Raw genomic sequence first — 25,604 nt, 5'->3', positions numbered from 1 at the left:
ACAGTGTTACTGGTCAGACTTTGCGACAATACTTGTCATGTGTTGTTTCCTTCAGCGGTATGTGCCGGACACATGCTGCCGTGGAAAGGGGAAGGATGTCAAGTCTCACAGGCCAGCTAACGCGACTATTTGTCGGGAAGAGGCGGAGCCTGGCAGCCCCATCCAACCAGAGGACAGGACACAGCTGCAGCAGAGGGTGCGTTGATTGACATGTGTCATCATCCTTGATTACCTGTGTATCACATCTTCATGATATTATGATAAATACCATGAATCCATTGGCCCCTTAAGTTACGGAAATGACGCACCATCTCAAAGGTCCTTATCGCCAGTTAGGGGGCACGGGTGGCACAGTCGTCTAAGGCGCTGCTATTCGCTGTGCAGAGTTGCGTCCCTTGGGCATGCCAGAAACCTATGATTGTGTGTTCGAATCCCGAGTCACCCAGATTATGTTTCTAGGTCTGTCAGCACCATACCTGTGCTCGTGGGTTTCACCGAAATGGTAACATCTGAGACCTGCATCACTTTGGGCTTTCCCACCACATTAAGCTGACACAAGGCAATATAACTGGATTACTGTTAAAAGTGGCGTTAAACCCAACTCACTCACTCACTAATCGACAGCTAAGCTCAGTATTTTACTCACTCATGAGCTGGAAATTAACAATCAGTCAGTCGGTCAGTCAGTCAATACTCACAAGGCTAATTGCAACATGAATCTGCTGAGAGAGTTTGGTATAGATCTACACTCAAGATTGAAGAGGCATTGAAGACCCATATGAGTGACCCCATGGGCGGATACAGAGGGGGGGTGCGGTGGTGCGCAGCCCACTTTTTATTTCGAAAAAAATCTTTATTTCTGTATAAATTACCACCAAAGACAATAAATAGATCTTAATTGTGCACCCCCCCTTTAAAAAAAAGCTGTATCCGCCCATGGACCCCTCAATATAAATGAATCAAGAGACATATTTGTTTGAACTTTTACCTGGAAAGATTGTTTTCTTGGATATTAGGAGTGAGTGAGTATCGTTTTACGCTGTTTTTAGCAATATTCCAGCAATATCAAGGCGGGAAACACCAGAAATGGGTAGTAGTAATCTCACAGACACCTGGAAGATGTTCTATCATTATGTATTGGTTTTAGTGGATTAAACATGACATGGTACAAGCACAGATAAGTTTTTTCGAAAAGAGTGGTGTTTTTTGTGATACTGCGTTTAACATTTAAGTGCTACATATATATAAATGCAAAAAGTTCTTGAAATATTGTGCTTAGTATACATTTAGACTTGTGAGAAGGGTACACAAAGTACGTGATCTAGACTACCAGTTGTCTGACTTTCATTTTTGTGGAAGCCCCAGTGTCTGAGTGGGTGAGATCACTGACTGAATCCTGGATGGGACTCAACCCTAAAAGTACTAGAATTTGTTCTTTACTAAAAGGTGTTATCCCAAATTTACATTTTGTTACATTTGACCACTTTCTGAATGACATTGTGTATTCATTGTGTTTGGTAGTTGTGCTAGTTTTTGCAAAATGTGTCTGAATAAAACTTACAATATATAAATGTTAAGTATGACTTTGGGGCCCCCAATGGTGGGTGCACAACCCTCTTTTATGAAGCATCATGACTTGCTGATACAAGTTGTACTCCCAGTGGTGTGATATGGTACTTCCTTGTTTTCAGGGCTGTTTTCCAGCTATCCGTGATTGGATTGGCGGTCAAAGCATCATTCTCATATGTGTTGGAATTGGAATCGCATTGATACAGGTAATAATCAGGTTTACTTGGAATGCAAGCTGTATGTTCCACAACTATCATCGGTGCAGTGATACAATGGAACACTTGTAGCTGCACAAAACATAATTATGTGGTTCTCAGGATCGCAGTAAATGCACAAAACATAATTATATGGCTCTCAGGATCGCAGTAAATGCACAAAACATAATTATATGGCTCTCAGGATCGCAGTAAATGCACAAAACATAATTATGTGGCTCTCAGGATGGCTTGTAACTGCACAAAACATAATTATGTGGCTCTCAGGATCACAATAACTGCACAAAACATAATTATTTGGCTCTCAGGATATCTTGTTACTGCACAAAACATAATTATGTGGCTCTCAGGATCACAGTAAATGCACAAAACATAATTATGTGGCTCTCAGGATATCTTGTAACTGCACAAAACATAATTATGTGGCTCTCAGGATCGCTTGTAAAGGCACAAAACATTTATGTGGTTCTCAGGATATCCTTTAACTGCACAAAACATAATTATTTGGCACTCAGGATCACTTGTAAATGCACAAAACATAATTATGTGGCTCTCGGGATATCTTGTAACTGCACAAAACATAATTATGTGGCTCTCAGGATATCTTGTAATTGCACAAAACATAATTATTTGGCTCTCAGGATCGCTTGTAACTGCACAAAACATAATTATGTGGCTCTCAGAACTGTCACAGAAACTAATGTTTCACAACAATCTTGAGAACAGATAGGGAAGGGGAAGTAACTCTTCAACCATTGCTAGGTTAACAGTTGTCTAAGTAATTTTAAGCCACTGTGATACTGATACTGTTGATTATTTTTGTAAAAACTCAAATATATGATTTTCAAACACAACAGTTTATGTTATGAGCAATGCTGTCGAGCTGGTGCAGCATAATAAGTGAGGTCAAGTTTTACCAATTTACGAAAAATCATAATTTAGAAATTGTTGGGTGTTGTAATGACTAACGGGATCAGGTGGTCAGGCTTGCTGACTTGGTTGACGCATGTCATCGAATCCCAACTGCACCAGTGACTTGAATATATGCATAGTCAACCACTGGGGCTGTATTAACAAAGATTCTAAGAATTTTGATGGATATTGACTTCGTTTTTCTTAAAAAATTCTTAGCTGATAAAAATCTTAAGTGTCAATTCACATAGAATCAAATCATTATTATTAGCAAAGTATTAGTGTAATATTTACAATTTTCCTTAGTATAACTAAATGGGAACCCATTGCATCTTGTGGTATACAATTTTGACTAAAAATCTTCTTAACTCCTATCAAGCAATGTTTTGGATATCCCCTATCTTTAAATAGCAAGGAAACATGACTTTCACGTCTAGTGGTGGTTTTAGATTATCTATAGCAGCCATATTTAATGTCTTAATAAAATTCATAAGGAATTATGCTTATAAGGTATCTTAAACTTAAGCAAAGGACAAAGCACCAAGAACCTATGTGTATATGAATTAATAGATAACTTAAAATGTAAGTTGGTCGTTAGGGAAACTAAGATTTATTGTGGATTTAAGAGTTCTTAAGGCTTAAGAAAAATCTGAGAATCTTTTTGAACACCAGCCCTGGTTTATCCAAATCTAAACTCACACTGCATGTGTCATGATATAATGTATTTTGTGACAGCTGAGTGGCCAATCCTTCATCAACAAACTGTTAAAATGATGAAAGTGTAATTTTGTCTTCTTTTTTTTTTAGGTCCTGGGAATAATATTTGCAGTGTGTTTGTGTCGGAACCGATCAGAGTACTATGAATAGCAAAACTAGAAAACGACACTAAAACCACATGAAATTCCAGGATGATCTGTAGAATTACACCGTTCCAAACATTAGACTAGGACTGACAACATGACCAGACTTCTGGCACAACCTGTGTAGGAGTCACTAGAATGTGGCTCCCACTCCCACACCCCACCCCACAACACTGTAGCCCCACCCCCGCAACACTGTCGACCCATCCCCGGAACACTGTCTCCCCATCCCTGAACACTGTCGCCCCATCCCCGCAACACTGAGGCTCCAGCCACAGAACACTGTAGCTCCAGCCCCTGAAAACTGTCGCACCGCCCCCGGAACACTGTAGCTCCACCCCCGGAACACTGTAGCTCCACCCACAGAACACTGTAGCTCCACCCCCGGAACACTGTAGCCCCATCCCGGAACACTATTGCCCCACCCCCAGAACACTGTCTCTCCATCCCAGAACACTGTCGCCCACCCCTGAAACACTGTAGGTAGCCCACCCCCGGAACACTGTAGCCCCATCCCTGAACACTGTAGCCCCACCCCCGGAACACTGTAGCTCCATCCCCGGAACACTGTACCCCATCCTAGAACACTGTTGCCCACCCCTGAAACACTGTAGGTAGCCCACCCCCGGAACACTGTCGCCCCATCCCGGAACACTGTTGCCCACCCCTGAAACACTGTAGGTAGCCCACCCCCGGAACACTATCGCCCCATCCCGGAACACTGTTGTACATGCAGGGGACACAGACATCACAGATTCCTTCAGCTCATCAGAGGTTTCAAACATAAACTGTTTTAAAATGTTGTTTTGTTATTGGATGCATGCATGAACATAAACTGGAACAAAATAGAGGATGTCAAACAATTCTTGTCAAATAAGTGACCGGCCCTTTTCTACACGTGGGTGGTCAGAGGGTTTTGATGCGGTAATGTACTGAAAATAATGACCCTCCCATAATGCTTGTTATAGTTTTGTTTCCCCTTCCCGTGTCCTTGTACATTCTCTTTGCGACCCACCCTGAAAAGACAAAATACAAAAGTGCTTTATCTTTTATAAAAAAAATGACCATTTCTTCTTGATCCTCCACAAAAATGTGTCTTATTTTTAATGACCCTCCCCTAGAGACTGTCATATTTCTGGTGACCCTCCCTGATCCACTTTGACCACCCACTCTGTTATAAATGATCTGTTCCTGGTCTCAACAACTTACCTTGCAATATAGAAACCTAGGCAATATAGAAACCTTGGCAGTGGTTGACATAGCATCATGTCGAATACTGCCAGGATGTCTATTTATGGGAAGGCAGAGGTATTGCAATAGTCAGTCTTACAGTCTCTGAACCATATCATTTTCCCTTCCACAGCCCTTACGTTAATGCTGTAATTCTAACTGAAGCAAGTCTAGATTTTCCACAGGTTCAGCTCTATATCTCCCATCTCACTGGAGCTCCTTTTCAGTTTAAGTCAAGTTGTTTTGTTCTTTCAACATTATATCTATATGTTCTGAGACGAAGTGTTAGTCCAGTATTGCAATAGTTTCTTGATACTAACTGACGATATATATTGCAATAGTCATAATATCTCCATTAGTCAGCCCTACTAGTCACACTGTACATATTGGTGGTGTTGAGTTTGCTTTTTATGATGGTTTTTCCCATGTTAATTTTATTCATGCTAACTTAAAAAGTTAATTGAATACTATTTTCCACATTTATGTCAGATTTTAATTTTTTTGTTATTTTGTGATTGTAAATAATTTTGAAAAATGATTTTGAGTTCTATCCTTCATAATTGATTATATCGACTATGGAGAAGGATTAAAATATAACTTTGTTTTAATGGTTTAATCCCAGTTGAAGATTAGATCTCTATTGATGTGTTATTGTTTTGTGAATGTGGAATGGATGATATCCACTTGATACTAAAAACTGATAATTCATTTCTCATGCAGACTAGGATATATTGTCATGTATAAACTGAAAAATGTTTTTGAGCTTAGACTTACCGTATTTGACGTAATAAGCGCCACGGCGATATTTACTAATGTATTGGCTAGTGAACAATCCCATCAGCACCCCTTCCAATTGATCAATGTACACAAGACTTATTTATTCGTGCATAATACGTGTGTTATATGCATCCTTAATTATGGGAAATTAAATTCTGGAAAAATATATCTGTCATATAACATTTCAGGCTGTCAGCATAAACCACAAAATTTACGATCTTTTCGTTTTTCACCAAAATAATATTCTTATAAGAGCCCCCTATTTCTAATTTTTAGAGCATCCTGGGCGCTTATTATGTCGAATACGGTATATTGATTAACTTTAATATACTAAAGACCAACTACCGGTACTTAAAAAGTAATCTGGCCTAATTTAACACTTCTCCAAGAAAGATATGCTCATGGGGAAAAATAAGAGGACATAGGAATATAGTATTGTTGATGATAGAAGTTTACTGCTTAAGACTTTGTATTACCAAGTACAGTTTTTCACTATGTATTTCCTTTGGGCAAATTTCATCGTTTCACTGGTAAAAGAATTTTTGTGTGTTAGTCAATTGTACATTTTTTATATGTTTGTTTTTGTAGATATATATTTGTGTATTTGTTTTTTTTCTATTCAGTTTTGCCAGATGGAAAGAACTGAAATGGCTGATATTTGTGTATATAGCACAGATTGGAGATTTAGTCATGTATGTTATAACAAGAACATTTTATTAAGTTAGATTTATTGAATGAAATGATTTGCTGTTGACCTTTTGTATTGTTTGTTCATTAATCAATGTGTACATAGTCTTGCTGTATTAGTTCTATGCGTCTCTCGAGCCAAGGGTGTCTGCTAAACTATATTTTCCCTGTCAAGCCTACTTTATGGGGCTTGATTGTGGCCCCACCCCAATCACAGTTTGAACACAAGATGGCGACTACCATAAAAAAAACCCTGGTCGATCAGATAATGACAGGATTTGAGATTTCATACCTGACAGATATACCAAGAAAGGGCAAGGGTGAAAACTAGACTTTGATATAGGCCAGTAGACACTCTTGCCTAGGGAAGAGGAGTGCTATGGGGATTCAGGAAGCATCAAATACACTGCATATACCAAGTCCAGCAGTTCCTATACATCTCCCAAGCTTGCTTTCTTTTCTTGCTAGAAAAATCTATAGGTAAACAAATAATACTAAATATGCAATTTTTTCTCCTATGTCAGTTGATTGTGTTTTGTATATAAAGAAATTGCCATCACCTGATTGCCTTTAAAATAAACATAGTTCAAGCAGAGCACCTTGTACAGACCACGGAGTAATCAAACTGGCATTATTTTTGTTTTATTTCAAATTTTTGGCGTGTGTCATTTTTTTAAACTATGAATTTATCCAATATATATCAGCTGTCTCAAAATAGTGGCCCAGTTGAGGATGGGGGTGTCACTAACAAATGTTCAGCGTAAATGTTGTTGAGCTTTGCACCTTTGTTCTATGATACTATTGTTACATTGTGTGAAACCCATTCCAACATGTACTATGGTATATATATATATATATATATATATATATGTCCCCTCATCTATGCCATCTATTTTGATGAGTGCCAACATACTTTTTCAGAAATTTCACAAAATGCCAGTTTTATGCTACTTGTCACAAAGTTAACAAGGTATTTTTTAATAAAAGAGGGGAGGTGGCAGTGTGTGTGTGTGTGTGCGCGTGTGTGCGCGTGTGTGCACAACTTAGACATTAATGATCACTAAAATGGGTACCCGGTAGGAGGAGATGGAAATGTGACTGTTAACTTTCTAGTGCCCAAGGCTGCTTGGGGGTATACTCCCAAGGGAGCTGAGAATGAAAATCAAGTGCACACTGATCTAGTGATCTGGGTACCAATAAGATCTATCAAGGTCAAGTGCATTTGACCAATTATAAATTGGAAAGTGCACAAATTCATAACAATAAAAACACCGAGAAGTTACAGACATGTGATTTTCACATGTCGACATCAATTGTGGCACTCACAATATTTGTGTCAGAATCGTAATTGGGATGAAACTAGAGTTCAGATACTGCCTGTCAGGGTAAATGAACCAATCAAAAAGCTGCAAATCAAGCACCAACCAATCAAATTCAAGCATAAATGTAACTCCCATTGAGTGCTACTGTCCCTGATCCTCTTGGGTGAGTGTTTCCTGGTGTGTCCAGTTCACCGTTCAGACAGACTTGTTTGTAGCGTGACTGAAGAGGGAGGGGGTTCTCACATTCACAGGTAAATGCACAGGTGGATTTAGATGAAGGACTGTTTAGCTTGCTTCATGTCATTTTGACTTCAGCAGTGAGTGGTTGGTTGGTTGGTTGGTTGGTTTGTTGTTTAACGCTGCACTCAGCAATATTCCAGCTATATGACGACAGTCTGTAAATAATCGAGTCTGGACCAGACAATCCAGTGATTGATATCATGACCATCGATCCACGCAATTGGGATTGATGACATGCATCAACCAAGTCAGCGAGCCTGACCACCCGATCCCGTTAGTCGCCTTTTACAACAAGCATAGTCGCCTTTTACGACAAGCAGTGATTAATATCATGACCATCGATCCACGCAATTGGGATCGATGACATGCATCAACCAAGTCAGCGAGCCTGACCAGCCGATCCCGTTAGTCGCCTTTTACAACAAGCATAGTCGCCTTTTACGACAAGCATAATCACCTTTTACGACAAGCATGGGTCATCAATGAGTGGAATAAAGTTTTCATGCCACATTTAGCAATATTCCAGCCTTATCTTGTCAGTATGATTTCATGGGGGACTATATAACATCTGATACATGCAAATCTGTTTTGTACTTTTTTCTGTAATAAACATGATGAAAGTTAAAAAAATACATTTTATCATTTCCTGCTTGGTAATATGATTGCAGTTTGAATTTTTGTAATGACTTTTTCATGTAAGATCAGTTTTTGTTTTGTTTTACATATTTTTTACAAATGAAGATGTTCCTATAATGGCAAGGGTGGGTTACTCGAACACATTTCAAGTACTTCTGTCAAAAAGAAACCTGTTGCTCAAACAAAATAAACGTCTGTAGTTGGGCTTCCTTAGTAGGGCCATTAAGGGCAACAACTATTTTTTGTCCCCACATTGCATGGCATTACAAAATGGGAAGATTAGTAAAAAAATTGTCTTTACCAAATGTTGTCACATTTATTTCATTTTTATTATACAAGCACATGAGACTGGATTGTGTAGACATCATCACTAAAGATCTAAGATTTGATATGTCTCTAATTACAGGTCATCCATGTGTAAAAACAAACAAATATTAACATTAAATAAATAATGTTACAGAAGTTTTAACGTCCGGGTGATAATTTGAATGACTATAGAGCATACAGATAGCTATTGCTTGTTACTTTAATCTCAAAGAGTGTATGTATATTAAGGTGGTGCTTTTAAATTAACATTGTACCCCAACTCCTTAAAACAAAACACATGTGCATATTATACTGAACAAAAACGTTAAGGATCCTGAATATTTTTGTAGATTTTTATTAAATCTTTTTATCCCCCAAAATATTCATGATCCCTCATTGTTTGGTTCAGTAGGCTGGCACCTCTGCAGGTTTCATTTTAAGGTTTTGTGTAAACAACTGTCTCCCTGTTTGACTTACGATGGTAGTTTCTGTTAAATGTTTTATCAGCCATTGTACAAGTTACCTATGAGCATTTTAACAGAGTATGTCATGATAGCAGTGACTGATTATGAAACTGTTCTAGGCGTCAATACTTGTGCTGTATTTTCTGTTAACACCTGCCTGAAATAAAACCATTTGAAATAACACCTTGTTATTACATTGTTTGTGAGGGGGGTATGTTCATTGGGATTGGGGGGCACGGGAGGCCCAGTCGTCTAAGGCGCCACGATTCGCTGTGCAGAGTTGCGTCCCCTTGGGACACTCTAAACCTATGATTGTGGGTTCAAATCCCGGTTCGCCCCGATTATGTTTCTAGGTTTGTCGGCACCATACCCATGCTTGTGGGTTTCACCGAAGTGGTTAACGTCTAAGACCTGCATCACTTCGGGCTTTCCTCCCACATTAAGCTGACATGCCGTGATATAACTTGAATACTGTTAAAAGCGGCTTTAAACCCAACTCACTCACTCACTCACTCACTCATTGGGATTGACAATGAAATTATTACTAGGATCTGAAACTATTGGCAGTCTGGTAAGTTTCATACATGTTCAAAACCCACTAGGTCAGCTCAAGTTGTATGACAGACAGACAGACAGATACTTTATTTAGGTCTCACCTTGGACATGTATGACAGACAGCATTTAAAAAGAAACGTCTGAATTATGTTCATACCATTCTTTTGGAATTAGGTGATAAAAAAAACAAACATATATCACTATTGCATTATACACAAAAGTATATCATTTGTATAAACATCATCTCCTTAGGGGAATGTTAAACATGTTAAAACAGGTTTGGGCACATGGTAAACTCATTTTGATTAAAAAGCGCTCAGAACTTTCCTGCATCTGAGAGGAGATAGCAATTGCCCCACACATTCTCAGCTTCTATAAAAAGAGTTCTTCTCAAATTGTCATATACCAGACAGTTCACAAATAACATGTAATTCACTTTCAATGCTATTATTTTGACACAGGACAGCCAAACACTGGCTCGCTAACCGCCAACCAAAGTCACATAACTTTTAATTTATATGTGAAACCCCTGACCTACAGGAAGTCATGTGATAAGGTCTAATGTGTCTGGTAAAAGTGCCTTAGTGCAAAGGCCACCCTTCACTGTAACATTCGCCTATCGTCCTGTCTCCCACACCTAAATTTAGCAAGAGCACTAAGTGTTGAGCACTGTACTCATTCTTGAAAGTCTTTTATGTCCCCAGTTTGCCACTGTTATTGTTCGATCTCTCAGTTAATGATCACCCTAATTACAAAGTTCCAATGTCTCAGTTGCCCAACAGGCACTAATTACTGGTACTGCATCTATAATAACAGGAAATCGGTATGTTGACAGACAGACACACACAAACTTACAGAGAGAGAGACACACACACACACACAGACTTACACAGAGAGAGACACACACAGACCACACAGCACAGACACACACCACACAGACCACACACATGCACAGACCACACACACACATGCACAGACACAGACACACACACACACACACACACACACACACACACACACACACGTGTAGCGGCCATAAAATTTCCGAGTCCCATGATGGGATTCAAACCACGGACCTTCTGATCCGAGGCCGAGGTCCACATGACCAAAGAGGTTAACCCCCTCAGCAAGCTGACAAGGTAAGGATGTCATCTGTAGGATGACTCCACGCCCTGCTACATACTCCCCCGTCAACAGAAGGCACATCTGGGGCCGTATAGTATTGTACTGAGACTTATTTTGCTCAAATTTAATATGAACACAGACACAAGCAGATGATGATAATGTGTTTATTACAATGGGGGTGGCTGCTGTTGAAGAACTATCTGAAGAAAAGAAAATATCCTTCCTCCTCAACAGCAACACATGAAGTCATATATTTGCAAATTTACAGGTATTATTTATCGTAACTATAAAAGTACAAAAGCCATTTTATAACTATGATAAAACTAACTTTAATATTTAATTACTACTATCTGACTATAGGACACTTGAAAAGCACATGGGCCAAAATGGACCAAGTGGTTAATTATTTTACAAACTAGTTTTATAATATTAATATTCCATTTACTAATGTAACCTTAGGTTCCGGGTACTTTACCCTTCTACCTTTGGTCACTTGTATTTCTCAACTACTCCTTGGTTCTAGGGATGATGTAGCTCTCTCAAAAGCACAAGTCAGATGGTTTGCTCCAGTCCTTTTTATTTATGATAAAAGTAATCATAAATAAACACACATGGTCCTCAGATATGTTCTTGTTGTTGCCTGATATAAATACAACACATACCTAGATGATGCTTTGAAAGGCCTGATGGTTTTTCTGTTGAACGTTTTAACTCTATTTCATTTCTGACTCGGGATCCCAAAACCACAGTGAACCTTTCTGTTCAGCTGTATGCTCCCGACTCCCCGCACCACTCTCGGACAACTCACAAAATACTATCGATGATAATTTTAGCTCCTCCCTCCAAAATCACATTTGACATCATGAGAAATGAGTCATGATGGTCATTCGCCAATTTCCATAGTTATTAGTTTTACCATCAAGCTTTTCTTGACTAACCACTTTGATTACCTCTTTAGGGTCATTGGTCAACTTGGACATACTCATATAACCAAATCAAATACCCTCAACTACCTCTGCCAGACTGGAAGGCACCAAAAAGATACCCAATCCTGTTATTTAGACATTCCAATGAAGCAGTAGTATTCAGAAATACTTGATCACCACTAATATAACAATCCCGTTCTATCCATCTGTCTCTCTTCTGACATCTTTATTGCAGGACCGTATTCTACCAATTTCCTCATACCAACGAAAAGTTATCTCTATCACTCAAGAGAAGCAATATCCATAATCATTTGCCCTGGGGGTTATGCCCTCACCCTGTACGGTCACTTCTCTCATATGCATCCATATTTTTATCCCAAAGCTTAATTTAGTAAACTACATTTTAAGTAAATATTAAAAACCCCTTTTTCCAAAATACCCTTGTTATACTAATTTAATATTACTTTAAATGATATTATATATGTTATTCAATTTAATTCAGCACCCTAATATAGATATTAATCTCTGACAGAAGCAGATGAAAACAGATTGAAAAAAGGCCATTCCACACCTGAAGTAAAGAAAATATCCTTCCTCCTCAACAGCAGCACATGAAGTGAGGAGGAAGTCAGGTATGGAAGGAAGCTACCTGTAGAGGACCAGGGTGGCCAATTAGAAGACATTGCATTAAGCATCAAAGGAAGTGCTTAATGCAAGATATAAATAGACTGAGGGAAACCCTACAGGTGTGAAAATATGTCTAAAGATGGACAGAAGGTTGAAGGGGAAGATCTGGTGAGAGATTCCCAGAGACTGAAAATAAGGGTGTTGAGTTGTTTAAAGAGTTATATACTGACATTCAACTGTAGACAAGACAAACATTGAACATATAGATGATTATGATGATGATGTATGAATAATGATGTAACTAGGAAGAATACCCTGCTACATGCACCCCCCTTTTGGGAAATGGTGCCCTCACCATACACAGCTGAAAACAGACGACCAGCCAAGGAAAGGTAGGTTGGTTGGTTGGTTGGTTTGTTGTTTAACGCCGCACTCAGCAATATTTTTCAGCTATATGACGGCGGTCTGTAAATAATAGAGTCTGGACCAGACAATCCAGTGATTAGTATCATGAGCATCGATCCACGCAATTGGGATCAATGACATGCATCAACCAAGTCAGCGAGCCTGACCACCCGATCCCGTTAGTCGCCTTTTACGACAAGCATAGTCGCCTTTTACGGCAAGCATGGGTTGCTGAAGACCTATTCCACCCCGGAATCTTGACAGGTCGCCAAGGAAAGGAGCAGGATAATAAGGTTGCAGAAAATTGAACCTGAGAAAGCAATAAAATGTGCTCAAACATATATACAATGGACTAAATAGAGAACTATACCCAAACCATGTTCTGTTTCACCACCCATTGACCGTCAGTCATCCACTTTGGTTTCTGGCGTGACCTGCCAGGTCTTGTAACCACTGGTTGGGTGACCGAAAATAAATCTGGACCAACAGGTGCAGAAGTGGAAGGCACTTGGGAAGTCGAAATTCCTCCAGGCAACTCAAGTGACGGCAACATCAGAGATGATGGCCATGTCGAAGATGGAACACCAGATAATTGAGCTGGTGGTGGTGGCATATAAGTAGACTGAAAGGGTGTGACAAGTCCTGGAGGGGCACCTACACTATGGCTATAAAAGGTAGTTGGATTATAACCTGGATATGGTGTGGGAATAGTGCGGCTAGGCCAAGACTCAGGCCGTGTGTGTGAAGGTTGTGATAGGTAACTATTCAGGTAAGGTGTAGAAGTTGCCCTAGGCTCAACAAAGTTGTAAATTGACCCATGAGGCCTAGGCAGTGAAGCTGGTAGGTCCATCATAGGACTAAGGTTCACTGTCGGAGAAATCTGAAGCAGATTCTCAGAACCTGTGGACATAGGTGACCTTGATGGTGGCATATGACTAAGCACAGGACTGGTATATATTGTAGGTGGAATAGTATAAGTATTGGACAACCCAAGACCTGGTGTACCAGTACCAGTAACACGATATGTCGTATTGGGATGCTGCAGCTGATTTGCAATATCATCTGCTAGTCTATTTAGCACACCAGTGCGGACCGAAGGATGCAGATGCTGAAGGCCCCTAAGTACCACATCGACCTCCGTGTCCCCACTTACATTAGATTCAGCCATGGTGATACAAACTAAAGTGCAAGTATGTTTTAAATGAGAGGAATATGAACTATATGACAACTTTCAAAACCGAAGTACCTCCTAAAAGGCGACAAGAATCTCACAAGTTAAGATCCAACAAACATCTGAACATCAACAAACTATGAAACTCCTCACCAAAGGATACAAAATGGATGCATCTGAAGTTCAGCCTCTAGTTTGCTAAGGTAAGTAATACGATAAAGGTAAGTGGCAATATTGGTGTAAGCACAACTGACCACTTGTTGTAACAAGAAATACGTACATGACTAAGCTACCACCATCTGGTTACCAAGCAGATGTGTAGGATAAACTAAGTCAAATATGGCAACGATCACAACAATCTTACCAAAATGTTGCGAGCAGGAATATATATATAAGAAGAACTAAGTGTGAAGCAATATCCTTAAGTTGCTAACTAGAAGTAATCAACAACACAGGTGTAATGAATTTGTTTTGATTGAATGATGAACTAAGATGATGAAATGGTATGAATGAAGTGAATGAATAGGACGGCACAAGGACAAGAAATGGTATGGCAAATGTTAGTGGGGCAGATAAGGAATTTCCCAGCAGTGAAAAAATATTTCAGACGGGAAAGAAGAGTGAGAAATTTAAAGTAAGAAATAGGAAATAACTATTTTAGGGTACTTACTTTGCCAAAAGGTATCCAAGTGAATTTACAAATTAAATGGCTTAACTTATACCAGTAAACTGCAAATTTCTTTAATAAAATTCATTAAATGAGGATGAAAATTATAATATATCACAAGTAGCTGAGTATAAATAGAATTTATCAAAATTCTGTAGAGATATAGGAGGATGTAAAAAAGAATTTAATTGAGTGAGTGAGTGAGTGAGTGAGTGAGTGAGTGAGTGAGTGAGTGAGTGAGTATGGTTTTACGCCGCTTTTAGCAATATTCCAGCAATATCACGGCGGGGGACACCAGAAATGGGCTTCACACATTGTACCCATGTCGGGAATCGAAACTGGGTCTTCGGCGTGACGAGCCAACGCTTTAACCACTAGGCTACCCGACCGCCCCATTTAATCAAGTGAGTATTCAGCAATGGTAACTCGGAATGGTAACAAGTGGATTGTTGATACACAGCTGCACACCTTCACAATTGTCAAAATGCTTCCTGAGTGGAAAGACTAATGATCACAAGTGTGACAAAATATGAACTTTCAAAATGTTCAAGTAATGGTGATGAACATATCAAACATACATGTATATACAATTAAACATCAGTCAACAAATGACATTCTGATAAAAATATGGTTCAGAGTGTGGACAAAATTCACTCAATGGTCACTGTTCACTGATCAAAAGTTCATTTGTGAACAAAACGTCAAATACATGTATATCACAGTTAAAATGAAAGTCACACTTCCATGAATCTGAGGAGGCACATAGGTATAAACATCGATGCAGACGAAAAGTTGAACGTCGTAACTATAGGTGTGTGTCAATGACGTTTGCAGATCACAAGATTGAATTATTGTCAAAGTTATAGCTCACCGCTACAAACATAGCTTCCACAAGTCACCATATTGAAGAAACATCCTGAATTCAAGATGATGAAGAAGGATTACCCCCAGAACAGATGAAGTTGATGAAGCCTGTGTCCAGAGTGACAGCCACATTGGGCGCCAAATTTGTAGCGGCCATAAAATTTCCGAGTCCCATGATGGGATTTGAACCACAGACCTTCTGATCCAAGGTCGGACACCTTGTCCACATGACCAAAGAGGTTAACCCCGTCAGCAAACTGACAAGGTAAGGATGTCATCTGTGGGATGACTCCACGCCCTGCTACACACGCACACACACAGAGTAAAGCCTTCAGTTCAGGTGAGCAGCTACTAACTGACAAACAGGAAACATTAATTCTACACCATTAGCTACTTTACTGGTCTGTGAAGTGCAGTGTTCTCTATCAAATGACCGTGATATTAAAGTGATGAACCTATACAATAAACATGCAAATGAAGTCCCCAAGCAGGGAACTACTTTTTGTGAGCTCTCTACATCCACCGGACTACATCCATGGAACACATACTTGCTCAAGACAACAATTGGCTTATCCCAAAAGCAAGATAGAGGTTTCCCGATGTGGGTGTGGTCATGTAAACCAATATGGCTGAAATCATATGGCACTATGTGATAAATGGGGCGGTGCACTCATCCTTTGTATTCCTACACTGTTTCTAAAGTTACTTCAGTGAATGAAAATATGTGGTGAGCTTCCAACAGTTTTAAGAATGGCATTATATGATAAAGAGATTTTGACCTTCATATGTTTCCTTATAAATATCATCATATATTAGGAATAAAAATATGTATTAAATTATGTTGGTTGGTTGGTTTGCTGTTTAACGCCGCACTAAGCTATAATCCAGCAATATGACGGCGGTCTGTACATAATCGAGTCTGAACCAGACAATCCAGTGATTAATATCATGAGCATCGATCCACGCAATGGGGATCGATGATATACATCAACCAAGTCAGCAACCCTGACCACCTGATCCCATTAGTCGCCTCTTACGACAAGCATAGTCGCCTTTTACGGCAAGCATGGGTTGCTGAAGACCTATTCAACCCAGATCTTCATGGGTCATTAAATTATGTATAATGCAGTTTTAATTCCTGATATATATAGGCCATACAAAAACCCATTCACTAATTGCAATGAAGATGTAACTAATGCCTTAGTCTCAAAAAAGTCATATCTTAGTTCTCACTTGGTGAAGTGTAGTGGTAGCAAGCACTAACATCTGATTTTAATGAGTGAGTAAGTATGGTTTTACGCCGCTTTTAGCAATATTCCAGCAATATCACGGCGAGGGACACCAGAAATGGGCTTCACACATTGTACCCATGTCGGGAATCGAACCCGGGTCTTCAGCGTGATGAGCGAACGCTTTAACCACTAGGCTACCCCACCGCCCCCTGATTTTAATGAAAATCTGAAAATATGCAGACTGCCATGTACATTACCATGACAATATTTCACTTCAAATGACTAAGATGACAATAATGATGGATTCCAAACAAATGCTAGTGTTCTCATCTCATATGGCCCTGTGGACTTGGATTTATCCTTTGCCACTCTCGTCGGGACTAATGCAATCCTGCCTTGATTTGTACCTGAGTATTGCCTCAAGGACCTCCTCATATCCCAACCTTCTGGCAATGTCTTCTGCTGTCCGACCTTTACTGTTCTTGAGGCTGACATCACATCTGTAGTTAAGCAATCGTCTAACCACACTCACACTTCCACGAGAAGCTGCAATGTTCAAGGGTGTATCATCCCAATCGTTTTGGATGTCCACGCAAGCTCCTTTCTCAATCAGATGCGCAGCAACCTGTGCATATCCTCTGTCACAAGCATCGTGCAAAGCTGTGGCCTTATCCACGTCCCTCACATGAACGTCTGCACCATCCTGTACCAAGCAGCAGACGACATCTTCATGACCAGCCCATGCAGCGTGATGAAGGGCTGTCCTGCCAGTCTCGTCTGTTTCGTTTAGTTTGATGCCTTTTTGAACCAAGACACGAATCACATCTATCTGACCTTTTTCCGCGGCATAGTGTAAGGCTGTCATACCGAGAGTATCCTTGGTGTGGATGTCAACATGATGAAGAAGCAGCTCAACAATGGCCTTGTGTCCATTCCCTGCTGCAAGAGACAAGGCTGTTTTTCTGTTCTCATCCACAGCGTCCATCTTCAGTTCCGGATATCGTTTAGCGAGAAAGTGGAATGCTTCAATCGACCCAAACTCACAACACCCAAGAAAAGCATGCTTCACGTCATCAGGAGTAAATTCATGTTTGCTTGAAATGAACTTTAACAGTTTGGAGGACTTGCTGCTCGTCGACAGATATATAAAAGCCTTTCTTGTTCTGTTATCTATCCATGAAATCAGTTTTGATAAACCTAGCTTCTGAGACAAGCATGAGATATACTCTGCAACAAATGTGTCACTCGAAAAGACTTGGTGCGAGAGAACCATCCAAATATTATTTGCCTCTGTTTCTTTAACAAATCTGTCAAGCAACAGGTCTACCTGGTCACCCTGTATTTCTATTTTAGGGATAAATTGTGGGGAGTCCTGTTCATCTGATGGTTGGTTGGTACAAATGGTGACGAATTTATTCACAAAGGTGAGAGGACACTCCTTGATGAGAAACTGTGTATCCCTGCATCCCATGACATAGACTATGCTCCAGTGTATAGACGGATGACTGATCTGCAATGTATTATTGCGATCAACAAGGTAGCTATCAACTAATGCATCTGCAGCCTCCACAAGTTCTCTTTCTTTCAATGATGTTTTTGACACTAAGCCGCCATTGTGCAGAAGAACATAAAACAATTTCCTGGTGTTTTCATCTTGGATTAGTTTCTGTGTGGTGAAGTTGAGAAACACAAGTGGATTTGAGAAAAAGTTGATTGGGTCGCTGTGGGCAGCTTTGATGTCCACAAACAGACGACAGCAGTGAGGAAATCCATGCACAGTGGGCATTTGGCAAATTCTTTCTACCATTGTCTCTTCGTTGTTAAGTTGAATGGATCGTCTGATCAAATGGCATCTCAAAATGGCTATCTTCTCTACATCACTCAAGGGGAAATGTTCCGAAATGTCTACTGCCACGTCTTTTTCTTGGAACTGATATGAAAACTTCCCAAGATGTGGAATCGCAGCTTTGAATACGTAGTTTCTTCCCGTAATGACAACATGAAACCGAGTATCCTCCTGTGGACTTCTACTGCTTTCGATTCTTTTGTCAATATCATCGAGGACAAACAGCCAGTTTTCCACAGAACTCACATCAAGGGCTAAAACTCCAAAAATATCATTCAGCATCAACACTGTCTTGGATCCAAATTCGTTAAAGCTATAATATTGTTCTGGTGTTTTGATGACGATAGCGTCGTAGTCTTTCTCTTGAAAATACTTCATAATGAAATAAGCTAGGATAGTTTTGCCTTCTCCTGGACACCCTGTTATGATAGTCCATGAGTGTCCCCTGTGTAGGTTCTCAATCAACTTGAGATAGGCCTTGGTTCTTACCATATACCTAATGGCTTGATCAATCTCACTCCGGGACCGAGCTGTAACAGACACGTGAGTGAGTGAGTGAGTGAGTGAGTGAGTGAGTGAGAGTGTGAGTGTGAGTGTGTGTGTGTGTGTGTTTGTTTGTTTGTTTGTGTTTGTTTGTTTAACGCCGCACTCAGCTATATTCCATCTATATGACGGCGGTCTGTAAATAATCTTGTCTGGACCAGAGAATCCAGTGATTGACATCATGAGCATGGATCCTAGCAATTGAGATACGATGACATGCATCAACCAAGTCGGCGGGCTTGAGTGAGTGAGTGAGTGAGTGAGTGAGACTTTATGCCGCTTTTAGCAATATTCCAACAATATCACGACAGGGATCACCAGAAATGGGCTTCCCACATTGTACCCATGTGGTGAATCGAACCCAGGTCTTGATAATTGGAGCACACAGATATTTAAAATTTTAATTGTTGTAAAAATGCATTGCAACAATGTATTTTTTGTGGACAATTTCTTTTTTTCAACAGTCTGAATCATAATTGTTTTTTTTTTCAAACATTTTCAAACTCACTAGGGCCACCTTTGAAGGGAATAATCTTTCAGTAATTACAGAGACCATAAAATATATTTATTTTTTTTGTCTCAGATAATAGATACCTTTGGTGATGACATTGGGACTGAGGTTAATACTCGCAATTCAGTGGCGTGTGAATTTATTCCTTTTCAGTTTACAATATGTTTAACTTTAAGCCCCCAAATTCAGTTATAACCCAGTATTGAGGTAAAGTTGAATTACCAAGTATATTCCCCACCCCAACATTCACGTTTCCTCCAACACTGATGATGTGGGGCATTTCTGATGGGAAGGAAAACTGCTGTTGGTTGGTGGGAGACTGCACTGAACCCACATATACACGATCTGAAAATACAAACAAAAAGAACAAACAAACAAACAAACAAACAAACAAACAAACAAATGGATAGGATGGGATGAAATGGGGTTTAACATCATGTTCAAGATTTTTGCACTTGTATGACGGCGGTCTGTAAATAATCGAGTCTGGACCAGACAATCCAGTCATTGACATCATGAGCATCGATCCACGCAAATGGGATCGATGACATGCATCAACCAAGTCAGCGAACCTGACCACCCGATCCCGTTAGTCGCCTTTTACGACAAGCATAGTTGCCTTTTACGGCAAGCATGGGTTGCTGAAGACAAATTCTACCCCGGATCTTTTAACGTCTTTAGGTATGACGCGACCGGGGATCGAACCACCGACCTTCCACTCTTCGGGCAGACGCTCTATCCGCTAGACACCGGAGGCAGTCAACAAACGGACGAACAAGGATCGAACGGTGAATGGCCGAACAACTGAATAATGTGTTGCCTTTTATGTATTATACACTACAAGGGCAGGTCCAGCATTTGTAAAAGGGAGGGGCGGTCGGGTAGCCTAGTGGTTAAAGCGTTCGCACGCCACGCCGAAGACCCAGGTTCGATTCCCGACATGGGTACAATGTGTGATATTGCTGGAATAGTGCTAAAAGCGGTGTAAAACCATACTCACTCACTTGTAAAATGGAGGGGTCCGAAATATCAAAGTCCTCTCTCAGATAATTATACTGCCTACAACATACTACATTTGTTTTTCAAAAGTTTGGGAGTGGGGCCCCTGGACGCCCCTCTGGTTCCGCTTATGCATTAACGAGTGAGTGAGTGAGTTTGATTTTACGCCGCTTTTAGCAATATTCCAGCAATATCACGCAGGGGGACACCAGAAATGGTCTTCACACATTGTACCCATGTCGGGTATCGAACCCGGGTCTTCGGCGTGACGAGCGAACGCTTTAACCACTAGGCTACCCGACCGCCCCATGCATTAACGAACACGTACCAGTTTCAGAAGCACTGTGGGGATCGTCTGCCATTTTGATGTCTTGTTCTTTGCGAACTGTACGTTCCTGTCAGAGGTATTTCCTACAGAATACAATGAATATGAGAACGGATGAAACAACAACACCATGGATACCTTTCTTATGTAGTGTGTTAAGCAGTCCCAGACGAATTCCGCCATCGTGAAAGATTTGCTGAAAATATTTGACTCACCGCAGAATTGCGGAAAATTCGCCAAAGTTGCCCTTTTTATCAGTCAACACGCAAATTTTCATTATTTTCAAGCTTTTCTAATAGAATTTTGCCCTCGAATGATGTCTAAACATTTCATATGCGATTCAAAGATACAAAATATGAATCCTGCAATAAAAAAACCTTTGAAATACATAATTTTGTTCGAGATGAGATATGTTATAGCTACAGCTACAAAACCAGGTTTTTTTTCAAGATTTTTCGGAGACAATTAATTTATTTCGATAACACCCACAACCCTCAAACCCTACACCCACACAGCCCACCCCTGCCCCAACCATACATCAATATTACATGTCCACAGTTTACCCCCTGGATGCCAGAGGGCATATATGTCCCTCCAGTTCAACTCTCACTTTGAGTGAGTGAGTGAGTTGGGTTTAACGCCGCTTCGGTGAAACCCACGAGCACGGGTATGGTGCTGACAAACCTAGAAACATAATCGAGGCGAACCAGGATTTGAATCCACAATCATAGGTTTCTGGCATGCCCATGGGACGCAACTCTGCACAGCGAATCGCGGCGCCTTAGACGACTGGGCCACCCGTATTACGTTATACATTAGCATATAAATCCATTTGATATATATTTATGTCGTTCAGATATAAGGCAGTATTTTGTTCACTCACAGTTTCTGTAAAACTTCTAAATTAAAAGAAATCGTCGCACAGTATTTTTATCGATGTACGATAAAAAGCGGCGAAATCTGATGTTTTTCAAAGCAGAATATATTCTCGGACAACACTTAGCAGTGTCTTTTTTTCAAACCGATTTAGTATTTGCAGTTAAGTTTAATAGGAAATTTAATATTCTACATCTCTGCGTTATTTTGTAGCCGGAGGTAGATCCAGTGCTGCGTGAGCGCAATTCTCGCACAACCTTCACTTTTCAGATCTTAGGAAAATGTGCGTCAGAAAAAAACCTTTCGGCATCCTGGGGTTAAAAGGCAATGAAATATCAATGATGCATCTATTTATATAAATATGTAAGACAGCTTCGCGATAAATCGCAAAGAGCAAAGAAGAACGAAGCGTGGTTTATTTCAGAAATAAGCGACGAGTGGGAGTTGTTTATCGTAAGATAAAACACAGCAGGGAAAATAAACCACGAGGAACGCAGCAGTGTTTTTTTTGTACGATAAACAACGACCACGGGTCGTTTATTTCTTAAATAACAACACAAATATAACAAACTTGCAAACTTTTCGACCACGGCAAGTGAGCAGGGCTCGTGCCTCTGTAGCTCGCTGTGCTGTCCCTTAGCTGGACAGGGATGACTGGTCAATGTTTCCAGTGCCAGATTCGACCAGATTATTATCTTAACCCGGATGTGTTAGCACCATACCAGTGTTATAGTTTCAAAACAGACAATCAACAGACAACTCACCTGCTTCCTGCCTCACTTGGTTTTCGTTCCCTGTTACAGCTGACGATATATAAAAAACTGTTAACCCCTCTCTGTCACATCTGCACTGATGTTACCATCAAAGTGGTTACAATTCCCCTCTGTCACATCTACACTGATGTTACCATCAAAGTGGTTACAATTCCCCTCTGCCACATCTACACTGATGTTACCATCAAAGTGGTTACAATTCCCCTCTGTCACATCTACACTGATGTTACCATCAAAGTGGTTACAATTCCCCTCTGTCACATCTACACTGATGTTACCATCAAAGTGGTTACAATTCCCCTCTGTCACATCTACACTGATGTTACCATCAAAGTGGTTACAATTCCCCTCTGTCACATCTACACTGATGTTACCATCAAAGTGGTTACAATTCCCCTCTGTCACATCTACACGGATGTTACCATCAAAGTGGTTACAATTCCCCTCTGTCACATCTACACTGATATTACCATCAAAGTGGTTACAATTCCCCTCTGTCACATCTACACTGATGTTACCATAAAAGTGGTTACAATTCCCCTGCTCCTCAAGTAAGTACGTTCGTCAGTATTACCAAATGGACAATTTTTGTTTGTTGTTTAACGCCGCACTCAGCAATATTCCAGCTATGTGACGGCGGTCTGTAAATAATCTGGACCAGACAATCCAGTTAGTTGCCTCTTACGACAAGCATACTCGCCATTTACGGCAAGCGTGGGTTGCTGAAGTCCTATTCAGTATTCTATAATGAATCTCGTGTGAGTACCACTATGCAAAATTATGACAATTATTACCTGCTACGAGGGTACTGCGCCATTAATGAATACATGTAGGTTTTCCCCGAGTTGAACTTATTTACTTCCGGCTACGTGACTGTCCACCTGTGACACGGGTGGTTCAGAGAGGTGGTTACTGGTTACCTCCCTTCTTTGCGTCAGCCAAGGGTTATAAAAGTCATAACTGGGTGTCTCGTGTCTCGCAATCGATCCTGGAAAATAACGTTTGAATTTGTCACACTAAAAATTAGCACGTACCCTAACAAACGGGTCTTCCCGCCTACACACAATACAGGTACCCTCAGGTTCGTCCTTTAAAACAGTGCTCCGAGTCCTCAGACACAGCTTTTCATGCCAACGGTTTAAGCGAATGCTGGAGGCCTCACACACAAGCATCAGACACAGCTCACCATGCCTACAGTTCAAACAGAGCAGAGCCCTCAGTCACAACTAATCGTGCCTACGATTTAAACAAAGCAGAGTGCCCTTGGACACAGCTCACCATGCCTACAGTTTAAACAGAACAGAGCCCTCAGTCACAACTAATCGTGCCTACGATTTAAACAAAGCAGAGTGCCCTTGGACACAGCTCACCATGCCTACAGTTCAAACAGAACAGAGCCCTGTCACAACTAATCGTGCCTACGATTTAAACAAAGCAGAGCGTCCTTGGACACAGCTCACCGTGCCTACAGTTCAAACAGAGCAGAGCCCTCAGTCACAACTAATCGTGCCTACGATTTAAACAAAGCAGAGTGCCCTTGGACACAGCTCACCATGCCTACAGTTTAAACAGAACAGAGCCCTCAGTCACAACTAATCGTGCCTACGATTTAAACAAAGCAGAGTGCCCTTGGACACAGCTCACCATGCCTACAGTTTAAACAGAACAGAACCCTGTCACAACTAATCGTGCCTACGATTTAAACAAAGCAGAGTGCCCTTGGACACAGCTCACCATGCCTACAGTTTAAACAGAACAGAGCCCTCAGTCACAACTAATCGTGCCTACGATTTAAACAAAGCAGAGTGCCCTTGGACACAGCTCACCGTGCCCAGAGTTCTAACAGAGCAGAGCCCCAAGACACAAAGGCATTTTGTAGGAAACTTTAGTTAATTTCGTTTGATGTTACGCTTGATTTAAGGGTATTTGGTTGGTTAGAGGCGAGGTACCTGCAGATGTTATATATACTACGGAGAGTAGCATACACCTACTACGATACTGAGTGTGCATCTTGGCTTTTCAATATATGATGATAGAAAACGTAAACGAAATTACACTTATCTGTCATTTGAGACAACGCAATGGCGGGTTTTCTGTAAACTCTTCGCATTTTCCACTTCTTTTGCAGAACTGCTTGACCGATTCTCATTTTTGTTAATGAGATTTTGCGTTTATTCAAATAAAGCGACAAAAGTCCATTGTACAATTCCAACTATATCACGAGCGTGTGTTTATGAATCACCATCAAATAGTAATAATACCAGGTGTTCGCGAAAAGGTGAGCGTATCCTGCCCCACCGGTGGCGTCCGTCACAAATACATGCAAAGGCAAGTCAATTGTTCACCTGAAAACCACGGGAACAATGCTATTATATGGAAAATGCCTTTCTCAATTTATGAATTAAAGAAACACAGATGGTAACATATTTTCTACTCACTGATCACATCCACAGCTGACTTTGTGTATGCATAGTCATATAAGTAGTTTCGGGTTCTTCAAACGCCGTGATATAACTGGAATACTGTTAGCGGCGTTAAACCCAACTCACTCACTCAGGTTCATCGAGTTTTGTTTGTGTTTGTGGTACGCCACACTCAGCAATATTCCAGCTGTATGACAGCGGTCTGTAAATAATCGAGTATGGACCAGACAATCCAGTGATAGATACCATGAGCATCGATCCATGCAATTGGGATACGATGACATGCATCAACCAAGTCAGCGAGCCTGACTACCCGATCCCGTTAGTCACCTCTTACGGCAAGCATGGGTGCTGAAGACCCTGGATGTTCACGGGTCTAGGTTCTTCAAGGTATCATGGAGGGGGTGAAGGGGGAAGTGTCCCCTTGCTAAAATGGCCCCAAATTTGAGTGAAAATTGCCTTAAATTATGGAGAAAACGGCCCCAAATTTTGAAGAAACAAAACTAGCCCAAATCCGT

The 25,604-nt window shown here is 40.6% G+C and overlaps 2 protein-coding genes across 6 annotated transcripts in view; one reads left to right on the top strand and one right to left on the bottom strand.

Moving 5' to 3' along the window:
• LOC124111428 (CD151 antigen-like) overlaps positions 1 to 5,657 on the top strand; it is a 64,991-nt gene extending 59,334 nt beyond the window's left edge. For all 4 annotated transcript variants that reach the window (XM_046471127.2, XM_046471129.2, XM_046471128.2 and 1 more), the window contains 3 exons: positions 56 to 196; positions 1,692 to 1,775; positions 3,504 to 5,657. In XM_046471127.2, coding sequence (XP_046327083.1) covers positions 56 to 196; positions 1,692 to 1,775; positions 3,504 to 3,563 — 285 coding nt within the window. In that variant the 3' untranslated portion in view covers positions 3,564 to 5,657. The remainder of the gene's footprint in view (positions 1 to 55; positions 197 to 1,691; positions 1,776 to 3,503) is intronic.
• A 10,941-nt stretch (positions 5,658 to 16,598) lies between these two features.
• LOC124111426 lies at positions 16,599 to 23,544 on the bottom strand. Of its 2 annotated transcripts, XM_046471125.2 has the most exons (4): positions 23,458 to 23,544; positions 21,018 to 21,100; positions 19,913 to 20,035; positions 16,599 to 19,166 (listed from the first exon to the last, which is right to left on the bottom strand). In XM_046471125.2, exons 2-4 carry the CDS (start codon positions 21,049 to 21,051, stop codon positions 17,146 to 17,148), a joined length of 2,178 nt encoding a protein of 725 aa, XP_046327081.2. In that variant the 5' UTR covers positions 21,052 to 21,100; positions 23,458 to 23,544; the 3' UTR covers positions 16,599 to 17,145. The 2 variants fall into 2 exon arrangements, with proteins under 2 accessions (XP_046327081.2, XP_046327082.2); XM_046471126.2 differs by lacking the exon at positions 23,458 to 23,544 and having other exon boundaries at positions 21,018 to 21,464.
• Positions 23,545 to 25,604: the final 2,060 nt, after the last annotated feature.

This window comes from Haliotis rufescens, unplaced genomic scaffold (genome assembly GCF_023055435.1).
Source record: "Haliotis rufescens isolate VD_foot unplaced genomic scaffold, xgHalRufe1.0.p SCAF_6, whole genome shotgun sequence".
In the NCBI taxonomy this organism is placed as follows: Eukaryota; Metazoa; Mollusca; class Gastropoda; order Lepetellida; family Haliotidae; genus Haliotis; species Haliotis rufescens.
This window is presented reverse-complemented; position numbering and strand designations above follow the sequence as displayed.

Bases quoted from the DNA above. Each gene is read 5' to 3' on its own strand.
- LOC124111426 (XM_046471125.2), bottom strand. From the start codon at position 21,051: ATGGCAGACGATCCCCACAGTGCTTCTGAAACTG. The intron at 20,036-21,017 runs GTACGTGTTCGT...TTGTATTTTCAG, and splicing joins CCACAGTGCTTCTGAAACTG to ATCGTGTATATGTGGGTTCA. The intron at 19,167-19,912 runs GTAATTCAACTT...TGTCTGTTACAG, and splicing joins TGGGGTGGGGAATATACTTG to CTCGGTCCCGGAGTGAGATT.